At 37.2% G+C, this 22,583-nt stretch overlaps 1 protein-coding gene across 1 annotated transcript in view; it reads right to left on the bottom strand.

Annotated features, from left to right (window-relative positions):
- Positions 1-21,463, bottom strand: part of LOC145978374 (ATP-dependent DNA helicase Q1-like) — a 51,314-nt gene extending 29,851 nt beyond the window's left edge. Inside the window, exons 1-7 of the mRNA XM_083110977.1 lie at positions 21,250-21,463; positions 17,518-17,691; positions 15,146-15,325; positions 13,279-13,415; positions 11,413-11,587; positions 7,049-7,215; positions 2,748-2,978 (exon numbers count right to left, since the gene is read on the bottom strand). Coding sequence (XP_082967103.1) covers positions 2,748-2,978; positions 7,049-7,215; positions 11,413-11,587; positions 13,279-13,415; positions 15,146-15,325; positions 17,518-17,691; positions 21,250-21,292 — 1,107 coding nt within the window. The 5' untranslated portion in view covers positions 21,293-21,463. The remainder of the gene's footprint in view (positions 1-2,747; positions 2,979-7,048; positions 7,216-11,412; positions 11,588-13,278; positions 13,416-15,145; positions 15,326-17,517; positions 17,692-21,249) is intronic.
- Between the last annotated feature and the right edge of the window lie 1,120 nt (positions 21,464-22,583).

Below are 22,583 nucleotides of genomic sequence, written 5' to 3'. Positions count from 1 at the left end.
GGGGTTCGAGCCCAGGATTATAAGGTGACAGAATTACAACTGCGCCACTGTTTGATTTATTTACTTTACTTTGTTTTTCTGCCACTTTGGCTATCTCAAAGATTTCGACAGTGATCAGAACGCTACATTTTAAAAGTAGCTTAGCTACAGCTACTCTTCCAAAATGTAGCTTCGCTACAGCTACAACTACATTTACCAAAAAGTAGCTCGCTACGCTACTCCTGATTGCTACTCGCTACTTTTTGCGCTACTTCTGCATAAAAAAATAAAAACAACCATATGGGTATTAAAAATCTCCTACTACTGGTAAATAGATTCTGTTATTTTTTTTATCATGATTCCAGTCATTCAATAATTTTGATAGCAGTGTTACTTCAGTTACTTATTTTTACTATAGTTTTGAGAATACCATACCTATGCAAGTGGCATATCAATTCATATTTGATACATGAATATTGCAATTAGAGTGTTACCCAAATTAATGATTACAACTATACACAAATCACATTTGGTAGGATTACGTATTTACGTATGTTCACATCAACATATTTTTCTTGAGAATAAATATTTCATTTTTTATAGACTGATATGAAGACAGCATTTTGAATGAAAAGTACCTGAAGCCCTTTGACTACAAAAGGGCCTCAGGTTCGATTCCCAGGGGAGGCAAATAGTGGTTAGGATCCAGTCTCGATCAGCTTATCTATGCATAAAATGGACTCAAAACAAAAACTAGGAAAGACGCAAAGTTGGGAGGATGGGATCCTCCTGCTCCTCCACTCCCCTCACTGCTCATCATTCTTCCTCGTTCTCACAATTAGCCGAAAGAGGTAGAAAGTGACTATAGATAAGAGAATAATTAAATAAACCATTCATCCTCATTGTCATGATTGACAGAAGTGGAAGAATATATGAGGAGGTAAACAGAAGAGGACAAATGGGTGGTGGACTATATCAAAGCATTCAAAGATTAATATGGAACAGGGATGTATCTATGAAATGCAAGAAGGTAATATATAACACATACTATGTGCCAATAATTGCGTATGGAGCAGAGACTTGGACAATGACAGAGAGAGACAAAAAAAAGATGCAGGCAGTGGAGATTAAATTTTTAAGGAGTATTTTGAGGAAGACTAGAAGGGATAGAATAAGGAATGAGGAGATCCGACAGACAGTGAGTGTGGTGAAGCGTCAGGACAGGATAGATCAGGCACAGATGAGATGGTTCGGACACATGAAGAGGATGGATGCAGAAAGACTACCAGTAAGAGCTTACAATGCACAAGGAGTGGGAATAAGGCCAAGGGGGAGACCAAGATGTCGATGGAAAGAGCAGATAGTGGAGTGTTAGGAAAAGAGGACAAGATTGCAACACCGTGCAAAGAGAGGAGTGGTGGAAGACCTGAAAAAATGGAGGGGCTTGACTTATATGTTGACCCAGCCAGAGGCAGGAAAAAGCAAGGGATGATGATGATGATGTCATGATTAGCAAAAGTTACAGAAAAGTGTCGCAAAAGTAGGAGAAATACATAAATTTGAAAACTATGTATACGTATTAACTAAAGAAAATTGTCGTTTCTGTAGGAAAGTCAATAACTCGTACTTTTTGCAACATGATAAAATTATTGAGAAAACTGTCATGTAAACCTGACTGTTCTAAACATATTGTAATTTTAAAATTTGAGAACAAATACTATCGCAAAAATAATTGTAATTCCAGAAATTCTATGATTCTTGTAACAATAATTTCCTGCTGGTGAGATCCTATATACTGACGATGATCAATGCTGTTACCGTACTGAGCCATTTATTGCTGGCACTATTTCCTTGTCAGTGCAGTGGAAAATCCATGACTCATTTTTGCACTGCAAGTTGTGTCTTACACAGCAATTAATGACATTTTGGTGTGTCTTACACCATGGATATCAACAGGATTTGTTCCGGGGGTGACACAAACGAGGCACTTTTTTCCAGTGGTGCAGCAAACGAGGCATGTTTCTCCCCAAAATAGCGATGCAGCTAAATTATATATTCAGTTAGTTATCTGGATATCTGAATTATTCAGCTACTAATTAATTAAATTACACAGATATCTATAATCTACAATCTAGATAATCTGTACCTCCATGTAATAAACTGTCTTTATGAACCTCCTGCAAAATTAAGGGTTATTGTCGATTTTTCTGACGCTGTTGCCACATTCAAAATTCACCTCAAAATGCTGAGAAAAAATGTAGCTGTAGCGAAAATTTCGCTAGAACTACAGGAATTTTGTAGCTTCGCTACCGCTACAACTACAATTTTCAAAATGTAGCGTCGCTACAGCTACAGCTACAAATTTTGTAGCTAGCTACAGTAGCGACGCTACAAGTAGCTCACTACTTCTGACCACTGGATTTCGATGGTGATTACATGATTAAAATTATGAAGGGACACTCACAAAGAACGACCAGACTGGGATTTGAACCTGGGACCCTTTACATCATAGCAACTGTATAGGCCAGCACTATACCATTGTGGAAGTCTTAATGCACGTGCATACTGGTAATGTGCTGATTGCTCACAATTAAATACCAACTAACATGGTGCTTGAGCTTTTACATGATATTTTCTGTCAATTGAGCGAGCTCTACTGCATGGCATCAGTAAATTTTAATAGCTATCTTTCACTCTTGATACTAAAACTACATGTAAAAGAAGGAGGAAAATGAAAAATCCACTCCTTGCAGCATGTGAAAAGTTACCTGATATTCACCTGACATCCACTTCTTATGCACCTTACTTCGAAGTTCTGATTCTAAGTTTGCATGATAGCAACCAATGCGAAGGCCTCTCTTCCTCATATCTTGCATTAGCTCTTCAGAATCTTTTATCGAAGTCGTGTAGATTATTCCTGATTGGCCTCGGTATCGGGTTTTCAGCAGATCTTCCAGCTCGTCATTACATTCCTTCTGCACCGAAGATTTCGCTCTCACCTGCAAAAAAAAACATTGCCTCTTTAGTCAACGGTATACATGCAAAGTTCTTGGTGCACAATATTTCAGAAGTGGCATTCTGTTGAGTTGCTTTATGCACAGATAGGCTAATCAGGACTGTACCTAGAGTTTAAAGTGAAATCCGAACCACTATGTGCCTCTACCGGGTATTGAAACCAGGGCTCGTTGATTACAAGATGACGAGATTGCCTCTATAGGGAGGTCCAAACAATCTGTGAAGATGTACCTACTGACACGTTATGGTGCATGTTGGCATACTCCAAATTAGACCTTTCTCTTTGCCATCTTTTCCTCAGAGCTGAGCTTGCTAGAGGCCTCCATGCTACTGCAAGGGAAATAAGAATTATTCCCTGGTGGAGTGAAGGATCACCATATACAGAACAATAGTTCGAATTTCATAAAGGTCACTGAATCTTGTCTTCATTCTCAGTCAATGATAGATCAACAAGAAACTATAAAAATCAGAAAAAACATTAGCATTCCAAGAATGCAGATTCATCTCCAACTTACATTTTCCATGCTACCTGAGGCGAAGTAAAGTTGATATCAGAATTACAGTACGTATTACATACATACATATGAAAAATGTTTATCTATCAGGTTTATCCAAAATGATTTTTAGTAAATTTTAAAAATACTCCAAAACACTTTTCTGCCTTTATATTTAATAAAAAAAGTCATCACCTAATTTTCTTACTTATAGCTTGGGTTTTAAATTACACAAAGTAAGTTTTTTTGTGTTAAACTTTTATTGATACTTGTAAGTTTTATGTCCTCCATTTTTTAAAGATAACATCCAATAAATGACCACCAATCGAATTGATGCAAATTTGGGCTCTTTTTATTGCATTTTTCATGGTGTTGGAAATCTGCAGGGAAATGTTTTCAATTTCATGCTGAATATTGTCCTTTATTTGCTGTAACGTCTCTGGCTTATTCACATAAACCAATGACTTCAAATATTTCCAAAGGAAAAAAATCTGGAGCGGTCAAATCGGGGGACCTGGCCAACCATGGCAAATCACCAAAACGGGATATTACTCTGCCCGGAAAAGTGTCACGCAAAATTGTCACAATTTTTCCACGTTCTTGTGGGGCATACTTATTCACTTTCGCACACAATAAATTTTGTATCTTCCATTTAACTGACAAAACACTACTGATATAAACAACATGATGTCGAAATAAAGGTCAGTTCAAATAGGATGATGACTTTTGCACCACCCTTTACAAGGAATACCACATAACACTGTACATGCCTGTAATATACAGTGTCATGCTGTTATTATAGCATACATTGTCTTATTCATGGTAATTTTTCAACACTAATGCTCTAGTTGGGAGACTTCTGACCTGATTAAGTAAAGTTCTATTATATTTAAATATAATTCAAAATACATTTCAAATTAGCTTCGGAACAGCTAATGTAATGTAATGCAAAGGAAACTGAAAAAAAGCAAGAAAAAACACAACCGCCTGGCTTAGTTGATAATGTGCACTACATAGTGAAAATTACTAAAAAATCTTCCAACAAAAGCAATTAAGGATTAGCAACCAATAGAGCTGCTTGGTACTGCAGAACCTATAATTTACAATGCAATGTTGTGTTAAAGTTTATTGCATCATATTCATTGTAATTTTCAAATGTATAGTACACACAGAGCGTATAGAAGAGGGAAGTGTGTGCACTTGACATAGTTCCGTGGTTCCGCTGCAAGGTGGCTCTGGTGTTGAACTCTGCTGGCCCGCTCGCTTAGCCCAGCAATGTAACCAACCAAGTAACACTTGTTGTAAATTATGACAATATGCCACACAATTTTAATTCAAAACACTCTTAACATTTAAAGTATATATTTAATAATTTCTGAAGTGAAATTACAGGATTTATTTAACCGAAACGATAATTAATAATAAAATGGATAATCATATGTAGGTACTCACCAAAGCTAGTTGTTCGACACCTTGGAAACTTTCCAGGATGATTTTGCTGACTTGGATGACTGTAGCGCCTTACATTTTTTTTTGTCCGGAAGAAAAATCTGCATTTTATATAATGTAGCACTAATTTGGGAATAATGTCTCTGGAGTGTTCATCACAGCAACCTATATCTGAAGATGGAACAGGGATATTTTCTATGGCATTGAGACAGTCAAAAAATAAGTCGCTCGACATTGAATTTGCCAAACACAGTTTACTTTTGATTGCCCTTTCAACATGCAGGAGGATGTTGAGAATGCTGTTCGGCGGATGAGTGAGAAACGACGTGTTGTTCTTCGATACGTAATCTTGTATTTGCGTGAAGGCTGCATCTCCTGATGTTTGTATGTTATGACTGCGAAGAGAACTGATGCATTGTTGGCACAAAATAAATTTCTGCGAGTGTTTTATTATGTAACCTGCCAAATAATATACTAAGGATCTTTCGGTTGCATCATAATCAATCGAGGCTTCATCTGCAATGCGAACGTCACTTTTCCAACATTGATAGGAGTATTCAGCAGGAGTTACAATTAATTTTATCTTTAATGCAATTTTTAATTGAAGATTTTAGTTCCTTATTGCTTTTCTCTTGTTTGTTTTTTTTTTGCTAATAGGCGCATCTGACTGATGAACGAAGTGAGTGGCACATCACTTCTGACCTCGCAGTTTGCAGACGAAGATAGCGCCTGTTTAACTGGGACATAAATACATTGCAACAAATGCAAATGTAAGAAGTCTATGGTGGAGGGATGGAATGTAATCTCCCAAAATGTTGCTCAAGGGGATCTTGGCTTAATTTCCCCGTTAACACATATCTGTAGCCTTTGTCTCACAGCCATTCACTCAGTTGCAAGGTACTCTGCAAATAAATTATTAGTGATTCCATGGTCTTGTTGGATGCAAAGGTATTATCAGTTGCTTTTAATGTGATTAGAAAATTGGACAAGGTTATGTAAGACCCTGAACCATTGTATAAGGCGTTGGAAGGAATTCGAGAATCCAAAGCATCACTAACGTCGCTTAAATTTGTTGTAATTTTTTGTGTGTGCTCACTGCCGCTCAAATTAGCCGAACCATTAGTCTGTCGAAAAAATCTAATTCCATCTGCTACGCTTCTGCTGAAAAGATGAAATGCCAATCTGGTATTCATCCTCTGGAACGGCGACAGGTCTAAATGTGTGAATGTTATTTTAGGACATACTCTAAGACCGGTGGACTGGTCTGTGTCTGCATCATAAACTTTCCGATAACAGTCAAAATTGATGGGACTTCCTTCATAAAGTAATTAAATTTTGTCGTGAAAGTGATTCCTTATGCATTTCAGTATGTTAACGAAATCTGAAACAGCCCATATTTTCCTGTTGTCATCGGCAGGATTTAAGATAAAAGTTTTTTTTTTTTTTTGTTTATTCCTAATGATTTCCAAGCCTTTTTATTTGTTGAGTTGTCGTCACATGTAAAGCCGATAATATTAGCACCTGCTTTTTTCCAATTGAAGAACTACTTGGATACATATTTTAACAAGGATTTCTGCAGGAGTGGAATTTCGGCTTGCATAAATAGCAACAGACTGTACCCATTCGTATATAAAAGGTATAAACATAAAAACCAGGATATGATTTGCTAAAACATTTTGTTACGACTGCAGGCAGCAACCTACAGCAGAGTGCGACACCAGAGCCATTAGTTCATTGGTCTGCCACCAGCAATGGGAAAGTTGCAGAGTGCACACACTTCCCTCTTCTATACGCTCTCGTACACGTTTAATACAATATATTCCATATTCAAAATGGACGCAGTCCCATCAAATTTAGATAAGCGAGTTTTAGTGTACATCATGAAATAACATATTTCTTTAAATGCCAAAATCTGTTTACATAGTGTTCTGGGAAAAACATTTGATAAAACTTGAGAATAATTTAAAAAACAGCTCATTACAAGAGTTGGAATTTACTCCTCTCTCCAGCTATTTTAATGGATAGATCTCAACAGACTTTAATGTGCTATTTTATGAACATTTAAAATACATTGATAACAATTTCAGTATCTTTAACTAACCATACTTTACCTCATAATATAAATTAGGCCTGTTGAAAGATGCTTTCAGTATCAAACAGCCTTGTATTGCCAATATGTTCTGTACATCCTGCGTGATCTTTGAGGTTGCCGTAGCTGTGAGTCCAAGAATTGGAACATCAGGAAACATAGATTTCATTATGCCAAGGAACTTGTAATCTGGAAATACGTTAAATATTAAATTCATTATTACATTGATTGTGTAATATCTCTGGTTCATATCCATGTTCGGTTTATGAAGTGAACAATTTTAATAACATTAAAGCAGAACTTTCACATCTGCTTGAATTAGTTCTTACAATGTTTAACTTTTACATTGATTGAATTATTAGGTGTAAAACAAATGAAGAAAGTAGAACCCAAGTAATATGTATTTTATACAATTCACCATTTAGTAAATATTATTTCATATTTATTTCCAGGGAAACAAATCAAAGTACTTATCTGATCAAAATACATTATACAGAAAAAAACTGACCAAATGTAAATTATTGATCAATTTAATTACAGTCTACCAACAAATTAGCATTTTCAAAGTGAAACTGTAATTTAATTCCATAACAAAATTATTGCCTGATCATCTAACACCACCACAGTCAGTCATGACACAATTTTTTATTAAATAAGAAAATTAATATTTTTATGAAGATAATTATTTAATTTTGTACTAAAATTCTTAATATACACTAAACAAAAATGATACAGCAACTGCAAAATTCATATTCTTCAGCATTTACAGAAAGAAAATGATCTAGAAATGCTTTCATCATTGGGGTACTTTGTCAGTACAATAACAGTTCTTACTAGTAGAGGTCTGCAAATGTGATCCATTGCCTGCCTGCAGCCTGCCCACCGTAATGAGAAGAAATACCGACCCACTCCTGCCCTGCGCAGCTGTTGTTGTGAACCAACCCAACTTGCCCATCTGAAGGGGAAGCTTTCAGGTGTCCACAGTACCCAGCGTGGTTCAACAGCAGGCAGGCAGCTGATGACCGTCACTGTCTTCTGCACTGTGAGCATGGGCGGACAGGGAATACAGGAACACTTATTATACACATTGCGAATCTGTTACAGGCAAATATTGTTAAAGCTGATAATACAATGTTCGAATTATGAATGTCACTCCATGAAAAGGCTGCTCAGGAGAAATCTCGAAAACGTTAAATGTGAACGACTGTTGAGTGACTTCCTGTTTGATAGGTTTATTAATTTCAAACAACAGGAAACATAGTGTAGTACTGGTAACCATGTTTTAATAGTTAACCACAAATCTACGTCAGATATAATTGGATACGCCAATGGTTTTACAATTACATTAAAGGCATAGGCAGCATTTCTAGCCTGTGTACTAAATAGATTGGGGTGCCCATTTGAAAGCGCTTATGCATATATCAGAAAATGAATTTCCTAAAAGTTGGATCATAGTATCGCTTGACTTCCATTCTCATTTAAGATTCAAAGGTGTTATGGTAGGATTCAAATTTAACAGGACAAGTCTCTACTGTGCTTATAGCGTGGTCCAAAACCAAGTGCAATTTCAGAGACCAAATCAGAGTATCTTTTATCTTGTGATTTTAAACAAGACAGCCTAACATAGGCTACATCATATTGATCGAATTACTGACAACCTTAAAAGCTATGAAACAAAATAGTCCCCTTTTACATTTTGTAATAAATACTTCAAAGGCGTCACAATTTCATTCTTTCATAAATATGCAATTAATTTGATTTTTCATTTAGCGTCGTTTTCCTACCGCTTTTTAGCTAATCGCGATGATGACGATGAGTGATGATATGGTAACTGATGAAGGGACACTCACAAGGAACATCTATGCCCAGGCCGGGATTCGAACCTGGAATTCCTAGCATCGTACCATGCTGTGCTAACCACTCTGCCACACATGTCAGCAAATTTGTAATTAATATCCATATATTAAATGTTCTCAATTTGTTGGTAAGTAGGCTTAAACAAACAATGTCTTATGACCAGACTTTTTTTAAGACGTCACTAAGAGGATAGTTTTAAAGAAATATAATCGAATTCATAACAATACTAAATCAGTTATATTTTATTTCATTCAATTTACCAATATGTTCTAATTAACTATAGAAATGCAACGAGACATTAAAAAAAAGTTTTGAAAACAAAGTCGCCTCAGGGGATCGAACATAAGACCCTTACTTCTGCAAGCACCTGCTTTAACCACTCTGCCATTTCGCCAACCTTGAAAATTGTGATTCTTCCCGGCCCTTTTTGTATCCTGCTACTTACCCTTATAATTTATTTTGTACTGGAACGGAGTTTGAAATAATCATGTCTAACACATAGTTTTTAACGCTGAATCTACTTATGTAGGTTTCATTGAGCATACTGAACCGTTTTCCCAGTTATTATCAAATGATTCCCTTAGCGCTGTGCCAAGAATAACCATGGCTGTGCCTGTGCCGTCTGCCATAGAGCCCACACCTAAAGACCCGGATGAACTGTGAATACCTGCTCCAGCACGGGCGTGACTCGTTAGTCCACACCCACAGTTGGAAGCACGTGGATCCCACCCAGCAAAGAACCAAGCAGAAATGACATCAGCCCGTGTCCGTCCACCATGCACCGTGCATCAAGGGCTTGGGTCCCGACATGTGGGATGTCGGATAACTGGATATTCCACCTTGTAGTGAGTCATGCCCTCCCACGCAGATCTCTAATTACTAGGTTAGGGTGAATGAAAAAAAGAATGTATTGTCTTTAAACGAAGTGAAAACTATATGTCATCTCACTGGGAAGTCATCAATACATCTCCCTCCCTCCAAAATCACCGATCCCAGTAATGAGTACAAAAAATATTGATTTTTACTATTACTGCACTTCAAAGAATAAAATAAACCATTCAAGTAAAATGTTAACACAAGTGCATTATACTGCATTGATTTTCTCCACTTGATAATTTTACAAACAAAAAAAATAAAAGAAAGTAACATTTTTCCAACCTCGGTATGTAGACATAAATTCATAAACACACATTGCAAAACATTAGAGTGAGAGAATTTCGCTCAAGCATCAAATAGTTCACATGGTCGATGCTAGATGGCATACTGAATTTAGAGATTCTTCGCTCAAGCGAATAATGCTTAAATGGGCAAAATGAGTGGTATATGCTTGAAGCCCAGTAGTATATGTATAACCATAATTTGCCTGTGGTGGTGGACCCTCCGTGAAGTGAAAGATGGATTGAAATTGAAACTTAAGTGAACATAGTCATTATCTCCATGTTAAAATATAGTTAAGTCAAACTTACCAATACCGTGATATATGCAAACGAAAGAGATGATTATTTGCTGAAACTGCCAAGATGGATATCTTGCATATGATTATTGTCACATTAAAATGATATTCCATTGTAAACTCTCGAGCATGAGATACTCAAATGAATTCAGGAGAGCAAAAACGGTCCCACGAACTACTCTATCCGCATGGTATAACATGAAAAGGAAGCAAATCGGGATAATCCATGTCAAGTGGTCCAATCCTTGTTGCTCGACAATTTTTAAAAAATCTAATTTTTTCTGTGCAGTTACTTTACCATGTTGTTAGTTGAAAAGTCATTATTTTAATTTTAGTGGCTGTAGGTTTCGAGTGGCAGCCATATTTGTTTTCAAAGATCCACCATTTGGTGGTGTCATAAGGGGTTACCGAATCTGAAATATCTCAGCCCCTAATTATCCTATCGATGTGGAACAAAAACCAAAATGATCAGCAAACTGTAAGCTACAAGACTGTGTATTAGCCATTGTTATATGTGAATTATGAAAGGGTGAAATTTACGTTTGAAACAGTAGGTCATTGACGCTAAAAGTCCCGATTTTAGCAGATAATGTTTGCAAGAAGGGAAATGGTCAGGAAGTTGAGACTGGATAAAGAGCTCTGATATAGATGTGCTCATTCACCAAGTTTCAACCCTTAGACATGCCTCCCTTTTTTTCTAGAAATGATTAAAAAGTTAGAAAAGTGAAAAAAGTGCACCTTTCTGGTGGGGGACCTATAAAAATATACAATCCCACCCCATAATAGTTCGGTATGAATATATTATGTACCAAAAATTAGGATTTTCAGATCTCATTAAAAGTACCTTTAATATTAACACAAAGTTATTCCTACAAATAAGCATATGCAGAAGTACGGATAAATGAGAGTTTACTATATATACATCATAAACCATGTTACTAACAACATGGTAAAGTAACTGCACAGAAAAAATTAGATTTTTTAAAAATTGTCGAGCAACGATTTTCTTATATCCTGGACCACTTGACATGGATTGTCCCAATCCCTAAGTGCTGTAGATACAGTTATTGGCTCACCTGGTCTAAAATCATGTCCCCACTGCGAGCAGCAGTGAACCTCGTCAATGGCCAGCCGTGCAAAGTGACCAATCTGGTGCATCTTTTGGAGCTTCGTCATGAACCTCTTGCTCTTTGCCAACTTCTCTGGAGTCACGTACAAAAGCTTCAGCTGGCTGTTCTTGTCAGTCATTGCCTTCATTATAAACAACAATGAAAATCACCCACAAGCTGAATTTTTTATGTATTAAAAATATGCAAACTATTACTTCAGCTTTTTCATTACCTGCATTCTATCTTCTATACAATCCTTATTTTTAAAAGCAATATGTACTAGACATCTGTAAATTTTACAATATCATTATCACTTAAAATAAAGAGAGTTAGATCATAATTTAACACATTGGGGTCTCACGATGGGCGCAATCGCTTTGCTGATTGAACTACGGGCTATGTTCGTACTTCGTCTCATGTGCGTGTTCATTCAAGCCGATCTGTTGAAATTCCGACCGCTAGGTGACTCATGTGCTATTTTTATCTAGCACCTGCGACTGTTTGTTGTCAGGTTGATGTATGTTGAATTGTTTATAATGGCGTTGTTAGATCCAGACTGCATAGCGGAAATTCTGCATGAGGATTCCGCCTCAGAGTTTGAAGTTAGCGACGATTTTGATGATGCAGATGAATTTGAAGATTTGGAAGGTAGGTTATATTCGTAATAATTAATTGTTGACAATATAAACAGTGTTGCAAACTCTAGTATTTTATGAATGAAGCGAGAAGAGGTAATTTTTTTGGGTCTATTCATCTTGCCTCTTGCTTGATTCTCCTCCATGCACTGATGTATTTTTAGTTTTTCCATTTATTATTTTGTATAGTGTATGTCAAATGAAAATTTATTTTATTTATTTATTTGTTTAATTTTTACAGATGACGCAGAACCAACTTATACATTGTCTGGTCCTGTCCTGCAGCCACTTTTTCACACAAAAGCTAATTACCTGTAATTTGTAATTATTTTTTGTTATGTGCACATAAAAAGTATTCTTGTGCAAGATTCAAAAGATGTCTTGATAGTTTATGTAGTTAATTATTGAAATTTCCAGATTACGAACTTAAAATATCTCTAAATTAACATTTGTTACAATGTTGTACTTTTTTTTCACAAAATATTGCTGAAAAAATTTTTCAAAAATGTGTGAAAATGAAAAGAAAATTTAACCAATTTTCGTTCACTGAAAAGAGGAAGTTTTGTAGATTCAAGAAATGTGTGCTAATGAAAACAAATTAAAAATCTTTTTTCTATGATTTTTTGAAAAACAACCAAAAACAGCAGACCAGAGGTAAAAATGCTGTATTATGAGGCCAGACCCGAATGTGTTAAGTAAGAGATACTGAAAATAGAACTGACATATTCTTAAGGCTCGGCCAAACCTTTGGTTAGCACCAGGGCAACTTTTTATGAATTTTCCTCTCCTTTCGAAAAACAGCAATGATATTGTAAAATCCGAAAAATTACACTTATTCATATGAATCATAGTGTGGTTTCCTTTCGCTGTTGCCTAGATATTCTCAATAGTTTCGTGGCTACGTTAAGTCTATTAAACTAGTGATAATATCTAGACAACAGCGAAAGCAAATCTCACGAAGATTCACTTGGATGCTCTAGAAGGAAATCTAAGCAGGTGTAATATTTCAGATTTTTGGATATCATAGTTGAAAAGAGAGGAAATTTTGAAAACAACTGACCTGCACCGACCAAAGTCCCAGTCGAACCCAAAAAGAGAGGATGAGAACTTGGGCAATCATAAAAAAACATCTCTGGCTCAAACAGTAATGAGTTTGTCATGCTTGAATTAGGAGAACTGTACACAAGCACAAACGCACCTGGTGAACTGCATTCACTGCTTCCTTGGAGCTGTTCGTTGAAGCACACAACATTGCGGCATTCACCCCCAATGCTTTCAGTCCCATCAACTGATCCTCCATAAGAGCTACCAGCGGGGAGACAACAAGCGTTACACCTGGAAGTAAATAAAAAAATAATAATTAAAACCCTGCGGTGTAACAGCGCATTGAGGGCTAAGGTCTGCCATACTGCCTGTTGGGTGATGCATGGCCAACGCATCAACTCACGTATTTCCTGCTTGCAAGTAGCTGCCTCGCAATGCTGGGTCAACAACAAAATTTTGGAGCTCCCCTGGGAATCCAATCTGGGACCAATTGCACCAAAGGTGAGAGTGTTGATTGATTGGGTTTATTTTACTTCATCTTTATGCCACTTTTGGCTAATCGTGAAGAGGAGGATGAGTGATATGATTAAATGAATTTAGGGGCACTCTCAAAGAACACTCATAGATTTGAAACCAGAACTCTTGACATCATAGCATGCTGTGCTAACCTCTGGCATGCAGGTTGGCCAAACGCAAGTTCTTCAAAGGTGATTCCTTTACGTGAATCTTAGAATATTCCAAAGCAAAATGCTGTTACATTGATAGACCCTATTTGCAGTGTAATACTTACATTCTAAAACGTAATATGAAGTATTAGGATCTCCTCGATTCTGTAGTGTGTAGTGGCGATATTTTCACCTTGCAATGAAAGGGGTTGTGGGTTTGATAGCCAGCAGAGGCACAGTGGTTTAGACCCCATCTTAAACTGTAGGTCCTGTACTGATTAGCCTATTTGAGCATAAAGCGGGCTTAAAAACAAACATATTTGTAACTGTTCAGAACATTTTTTTTTAAAAAAAATGTTCAAGATTCTCTATTTTGAACTTGTTATTTTTAGGCATGATCAGTTGTGGCAATGCAGTAAAATATTTACATTTTATGGCCAGATGAGGGTTTCCTATTTCCATCCTATTTTTACATTGTAGCCCTTCCAACTATTTCTCCCGTTTTTACTCACTGAATAAAAAAAAACTGGAATGGAAACAAGAGCCAGAAGGGCGAATATCATCCAAATAGAAGGAAAGAGGAAACATTCACCAGATACAAATAAAGAAATAAATAAATAGTCAATATACAGGGTGAGTCAGAAATATTGCTACACATTTGAAGTAAATGTAGTGTGTTACTGTACAATGTAGAGTGAAATGGTGAATGATATATTAAACTTGAAATTTATTCTTTCATTTCAGATAAGAGTCACATGTCTGAGCTTACGTCAATAGCCAAGATGGCGCTGAACATGCAGCAGCAAGTTACAGTTGGGCAATTCTATACCAGAATGATCATGAGACTGGCGAGATGTGATTTTAACGTAACATTGTTGCTGTCAACTCTGGGAAAGTGAAGAAAAAGACTGCTACATCAAATTGTTTAGTGTAAGTCCATTACTGTGCTCACGGCTCTATGATCATTCTGGTATGCAATTGCCGATGCTGCACCTGAAACTTGCTGCTGCATGTTCAGCGCCATCTTGGCTAATGACATAAGTTCAGGCACATGACTCTTATCTGAAATGAAAGAATAAAGTTTCAAGTTTAATATACCATTCACCACTTCCCTCTACATTGTACAGTAACACACTATATTTACTTCAAACGTGTAGCCATATTTCTGACTCACCCTGTATACCACAGCCTGACTTAATTATCATGGATATCTTCCAATTTCTAGTGATATTACAGCCAGGCTGTGAAATATCACACATTTCTCTTTCATCTCGTGAATAACTTCTATTTTCTTCAGTTTTGACACACTTTTGTGATTGTAACCGATTAATATGACAATGAAGGATTGAAAGATACCTTTTGAAACAACAGCAGGCAGCTGGAAACAGAGGCTTTTGCCACCACCCGTGGGCATAATCAAGATGGCATCCTCCCCAGACATTGTGGCGTTGATGCATGGTAACTGGTATGGCCTGAACTTGTCTATCTTGAAAACAGATTTCAGTGCTTCGTTGATTTTATGTGACCATGGGAAATCTGAAAACAAGAATGTAAATTAAACATAGTAATAAATAATTGTTTTCATTTAAATACTACTATTCAAATAAATGAAGGTGATTCAACAATGCTGAAAATATGTGAACAAAGCTTAAATGGAAGAATATTTATATACAAAATATCTCCACAGTTATGCACTAAGGATGGGACAAATTACTGATATTAGTACCTACAAGTAGCATGCAATGTAGTGCATGAATATAAAAAGTACACTTCATACACCAATTTCTTGCAAAGTACATATCTAAATGAACAGTTTCTAAGATAAAACCCGCTGCAGTCACCTAGTTAAATTAATTATGGAGGTTAATAAACGTTTTAGGTTCTTCAGGAACATGGCAATTTTATATTGGACCAGCACAATATTGGTTATTGGGAACAGTAAGTTTTGTATTGTTACTGTATAACATTTCATATCAATTCATTCCTACTGTGTACTTTTCTTCACAAGGCACCTTGTCACATTTGAAACAAAATACACTGTGGCTGTGTCCGAAAGGTACGAAGTACAGACTTGAAGTATGGTCTTCACGGAAGTGACGTCACCTAGTGAGGTTCGAAAGCGTTAAGTACACAAGCAATTAAGATCATAGCTTTGAGTACGGATCGTTGCAGACTTGGGTCATGTGATTTCCGCACTCGTTGTTCATTTGTTTGAAATCAAGGAGGTAGAAAGCCAGCAACACAGGTTTAGGCCAGCAAGTTGTTGGTTCAAGTTCTTCTAATGTCTGGAAATGAAGGTATAAGAACGTTTGAAAATGCGATGTGATTTATATGGTGAGAAAGAAGTGTTTAAAATACGGGGAAAGGGGAAAGCAACGAGTCCTCAGTTCTATCTACTGATCGTACTTGGCGCTGCAGTCGAAGTGCAATTCGAAAGACTTTCACTTCCAGTCCACGACTTCAAGACCGAACTACACGACCATACTCGGAGGATGCTCGCTTCAAGTACGGTATTGCACCTTTTGGACACGGCTTGTGTTGTCACCAAGGCCCTGTTTTTTATGTAGGCAACACATGCACAATGCACGGTGAGTCAAAATTCAGGTTACATAGGGACTTATAGCATATCTTCAATGTGTGCACCTTGAACATCAATGCATTTGTGCACGCAATGTTTCCAGTTCTCCAGAACCTTTTGCAGAACGTCCGGCATAATTATGTACATTGCACAATGCGTTCCTTCAGATGCTGGATGTTCTGAATCTTAACTGAGTAGACGAGCACGTTTAAATGACCCCAAAGGACAAAATCCATTGATCTGGAGACCCTGGTGGCCACTCAACAGGACCACAGCGACCTATCCATGCACCAGGAAACTGGACATTCAACCATCACGAACAATTAACAAGACAAGGAAAACTTCCTATGTAACCTGACTTTTGACTCACCCTGTATTTACATAAATATGTAGAATAAGTCGCTATGAAAATATTCTTTGATCATTTTCTCATATCCTGTACTATTTTTTAGGCTCGTGTAAATTCGTGATTTCTGTAAATTCCAACAGGGTCTCGCTATTTGCATAGATGGGATTATGGGAACAGAGCAGAATGAAGTGCGCACAGATCTTTAATTTCTGCTGCATGATTTTCATGCCTTAATCAAAAGCGAAAGTAAGGTGATGGGCCTGTGACAGCTAGAATAAAATGACTCAATTTTAACGAATGTTTGTCCTATAAATATTATATGTTCATTACTCACTGAAAACTAGAGAAATGGTGCAAATACTATATTTTATGTAAAAATATCGACTTAAAATTACCTCGAAGTATGTAGCATGGAATTGATGTACATCATTCTGAACAGCATAATTAGCAAACATTTGTCACTTAGCTACATGCAAATGAAATAAACGTATAAATATATAAAAATCCCAACCCTAGTCAGCACTGAGAACTAGATACACATTTCTCTGTCTGTCATGGTTACAATCATTTTGTGATACAGATGGTCATATCAGGATTTATGTGTGACTGTAAGAGCATTTAAATATCCTGATTATGAAAACAGAATAATTTTTAATGTTTGTTGTATTCATGCACAACCGTTGCTTTCATTGACCAGTAAATATTGCTAGAACTGTTTTGGTATTGGTAATGATTTCACAAACATAGACAATAGGCAATAAATAAAGTTGCTGCTATGATGACCATAATTAATATGCGTACCGGTTTGTGCCCAGTTCCTTCTGGCCAGCTTTTCACTTTTCTTCCTCATTATGTCGTTCTTCAACTTCTCCTGCCTCTTCAGAAGCATCTCCTTTCGAGACTTCAGTTCTTGGATCTTCACTTCAATGTCCTTCACCTTCTTCGAGATGGCCGCCAGCTCCTCCTCCTCCGACACTGAAAGACAAATAGCAGCTACATATTAATTCATCAGAAAGCAAGAGTAAAGGAAAGAGAAGCATACTTGTGCAGGGTTCAACATTCACTGTCACAGGCTACAAAATGGAACTAAAAGAAAAAGAGGCACAGTTTCCTTCTCCAGGGTGAGATAGTTCATAAGTCGCAGGAGAAAACTTGTCTATTGGTAAAAACCTCAAGATCACAGGTAATCTATATTAGTTCACAAAGAACTTCTAATGTAGGGTAATTTTGATACAGGGGTATAGAACTTTCAACGCTGAGCCGATACCAATGCTGATGTACTGTATTTTATTAACAATTAGTGGCCAATACTTTCCCGGCATTTGGATTATTCAAGGGGTCTGCAAAAATGCCACATGGGACTTTTGTATGGTCGAAATATCCTGGAAGTTATGCAAGCTTCAAAATGTTGCACAAATATTAGAGAAAAACTGTTTTTGTAACTACAGAACAGGTATATTAATATTATCTGATGAAATGTATTAAATATATTAAAGTAAAACTCTGGTAAACTGATGCCTATAAATGGAGTGGATTACTCGCACACTAATATTATTCAATATTTTGAATAACTTTTAATTGTTGAAATTTCCAAGTATCGGTATTAGTTCAAAATGCATCGGCTAAACAAAAGATAATTCTTTCCCAAACCCTTTGAAAAAATGCCATTCCTAATTTTCTTATAGTCTTGTGTACCATATATACAGGGTGTTATTTTAATGGCGCGCACGGACCACGGAAACGTACAGAGGACATCAAAACAAACAAGTTTTCTCAGTAACATTTTTCTCGTTGGTGCGTAGTTTCGGCGCTACAGTCGCCCAAACAAGCCCATTTTGCCCCCTGAATGCTGGCAACCACACACAACATTTGATTGCATTTGTGACGTCATATCCCGTCGTGAAGCTTTGCGTTCCAGGGTTGCCAGGAACACACATATTCTGTGAAAAATGATATAGCTACAATCAGCCACATTATGTACCGTAAAACAAAACGAGAAAACACGTTCTGTAACCTAACAGGACGTAAACAAACAATACGAAAAATGGTAGAAATAAAATAGAACTCAAGTGGAAGTGGTTATATCAAATTTTGCCTCAGTTTACATGTAAAATATTTGCAAATGAAAGAACTCAAAATTCCAAATTTAAGCAACACATAGGCTAATATAATGTATATTCAGGGCATTATCAGGCAAGTGGCAAAAATCGTTGAAAATACACGGATATATGTAGTAGTAATACAAGTTCCCGACGACTGTGTTTATCCATGCACTGGATACACATGTAATAGTTGCAGCTGTGAACAGGACATTCGTTACTGATTCATCATAAAATTGTTACTGTGGTTGTACGTGTTTTAGCCGTAATGTAACAACGTGAACCTCGGATACTTCCCTTATCAGTACAAAAGTACCACATGGCATCTGGACACAAACCTGTAGATATTAACCTTGCAACGACTTTGCAAATATTTGACATGTAGTTGGGCGTAAACAGCCACATGTAAGCTGTAAGTCCAATAACATTTATTGTTGTTGATATTTGACATGTAGGCTGAGACAAAATCCGATACTGACACTTCATTTTCAATAGGTTTTGTAGCATTTCTCATATCGTTGGTTCACTTTCCCCTTCTCCTGAGATGACTGCTGATCTTCTGGCTGGTAGGCTATGGTAGTCGGTCTACTGGACGCGTTTCTCGCTTTGTTTTACAGCTAATAATGTGGTTGGTAGTTTGTAATTTTTCACAAAATTTGCATTTTCCTTGCAACCCTGCCGTGTGCTGTTTCACCGCAGGAAATAACGTCACAGATACAATCAAATGTTGTGTTGGGTTGCAAAACGGTCTTTTTTGAACGACTGTAGCGTTGAATCGATGCACTAACGAGGAAAATGTTACTGAGACACGTTGTTTGTTTTGATGTCCTCTATATGAATCTGTGGTCCATGGGCGCTATTAAAATGACACCGTGTATAATGCCCAAAGAAGGCATGAAATATGACAACTTGTAGGTCATGAGGCAGAAGTACCAGCAAAGAATAAGACCACAGTGTTGCCATTTTCTTAAGTAGCAGCGATGATGTTAACTGTGGCTCTTACTCGGACTTGTCAGAAATCAAATATCAAGAAACCATCAGGTGATAAAATTGAGGCTGGTGCCACAAGGAATGCTTCAACTTATAAATAAGTATGCACTGTACAGAGCCCATTTGATAATGATGAAGGTGAAGTCACAGTCATGGGTTGAGAGTGTATTGGTGTGAACTACAGATTGTTTAAGACAAGATTTAATCACATTAGTTCTGTGCCCTATGATGATATAATTGCCACCCTTTCTATGCCTCATATTCCATAAACCATAGAGCTACAGCTCGCTTAACCCAATTACGAAACCCCTTTGTACTACATACGTGACCTAGATGGCATCAGGAGTCCATAACCAAGAAGACAGTAAAAGAATGGGTAACTGTCTGCTATCGCCTGAACGGATTTCTTCAAATTTACAGGAGAAATTACTTACTGAAATCACTTTCTGTATCATTGTCGAGGTTCTTTGAGGTATTTTCTTTCGCGGAAACTAAAAACTTCACCATAGAATGATGCAGAACAATAAATAATCAGTTTTTACGTAAGGAAATTGCATCTTCTGTAACATTAGGCTGTTGTTTCCATTATGTACGTGCAGATGGTGCGAGCGTCGAAAGTCACGCGGTCTCGGCAGTGTTTCCAAACGCCTTTTTTACGAGAATTTTTTTTTTAGCTATGCTTACCTAACTTAACCAAACCTAACCTAACCTTGCCTGAAATGGTCCATGGGGCTATTGTGAATGGTTTTTGGGGCTATCGTGGATGGTTTTTGGGGCTATCGTGGATGGTTTTTGGGGCTATCGTGAATGATTTTTGGGGCTATCCATCAATGGTTTATGATGACATAATAAACACGAAAGTAGGTATTTTTCGGTTAAGAAGGTTGAAACAATGCATACCCACTCCAAATCGACAAAACACAAGCACGACTGCACGCCATATTGTCTGTTACCCAAGCATAACAAGGAAGACAAATAATGACTTGTAATATGAAAAGTTGACACTATTTTATGGAAAAAGGCATAACTTCACCTTAAAGAATCTTCCGCAATGCAGAATATGTAAGTATCAATGCTAAAATTAAGGAAATAAACGAGTGAGAGGTGTTCGGGCAATATCAGCCAAGTACCAAAGAATGACTGGTTGCAAGAGAATGAGTAGAAGGAAGTGGAAGACTATTCTCAAGCAAACACGCAGAAAGTAACCGCTAAAACTCCGAAGTAAGTGTTGACATAAATAGAAATCGAACCATGAAAAAAAAATGCCTGTGTACCATGATGAAATCGGAATTAAACAATAGGAACTTGGTGCAAGGAAAAAAAATCGCTTTCAATAAAAAACTCTAGGACTTAATTACTTCCGGAATATGAAATCAAAACTGTATAGTTTTGAGAAATGACACTAGAATACTATTGTATTTTCTTTACATAAACATTAACATACCACAATTCTCTTCATTTTGCTTTGAAACAGAAGCTGAAGCCATTCTCGTGTGTATCGGATTCGAATTTGATTTTTGTCAATGTACAAATGAAAAGAGCGAAATGAAATTACGCTTCTATCAGCGTACTCATTATTTTTATGTGAAGGACAAAGACCAACAAACCCGGTGTAACATTTTTATTTTTCACGTTCGTACGTCGTATGCAGTCGTATGTTCTTGTATTTGTAATCTTGGTTCGTACATGTACTAATTGTCCATATGCGCAATTTATAGAGAAACCATAATCGAAAGAAGTATTTTTTTTATTTTGGTGGAAGATTGAAAGTGTATTAGAATTAACACCAACACAATTTTACATATAATGTAATAGTTAAAACAGTATATAACGTAAAATTACAGAAGTTATGCAGCCGTTATTGCCAATTGGTGTAGCATTGGATTAATTGTATGACCCGACCGGTACTGTTATCTACGGTTACCCAAATTGACCATCACATTCATTTCCTGTTCCGTGGCGGATTGATGACAGATTTGACTACTGGCTCCCTGTAAATGAGAGTGCGACGATATTGCTTTTCTTTAGTTGCCTTGCCCCCACCTATTCTTTCATTATGCATACTGAAGATACATGGGGAATAACGAGTGGTGTGCAAAGGGGTGATCTTGCACTCCTCTCCAGTGGCGGCGATTGGAGGAAGAGGACTTTGGGAGCAGTTGCCCATCCACTTTTCCCCACTTTTACACCTGCAGGTGCCCACACTAAACCTTCTACCCAGGGAAAATAAACTGTCCTTGCAACCAACTTTGGAGCCCAATCGCCGCCACTGCCTTTGGCTTATGAAACTTCTGGGGAAAAAAAATGAAGTCGTGCATTATGGAATATAGATTCTTGAATTGTTCAACATCAGTATTAATTAACATTTGTAGCAGAATTTTGGGAATTCAATTTTAGGAAAATCAATTCTGGAACAAAAACTCGACCGTCTTGTTCGTTGTCCAAATTCGTTCGTCCTGCAGTCTTTCTTATTACCCCTGAGCATAGTCCTGAGCATGCACAGTTCTCAGAGGAACCTCTCCGATGGTGAAGTTTGTAATGTCGTCGCCTTGTAATAAAGAGAACCCGGTGTGCACATGGTGGTTCGGATGCCACTTAAAATTGCAGGTCAGCTCTCGGTTAACCTTGTGTATAATGTATATACATCTTGAGGATTTTTTTTTGGGGGGGGGGGAGAGTGCCTTGCCCAGCGGCGGCGCCAGGTGGAGACACATAGTGGTTCGGATACCACTTTAAACTGTAGGTCCAGTCCCGATCAGCCTTACTATGCATAAAGTG

This window comes from Lepisma saccharinum, chromosome 24 (assembly GCF_977018435.1).
Source record: "Lepisma saccharinum chromosome 24, izLepSacc3.1, whole genome shotgun sequence".
NCBI lineage: Eukaryota > Metazoa > Arthropoda > Insecta > Zygentoma > Lepismatidae > Lepisma > Lepisma saccharinum.
Note: the sequence above shows the minus strand (reverse complement) of the source record. Positions and strands in the feature narration are given on the sequence as shown.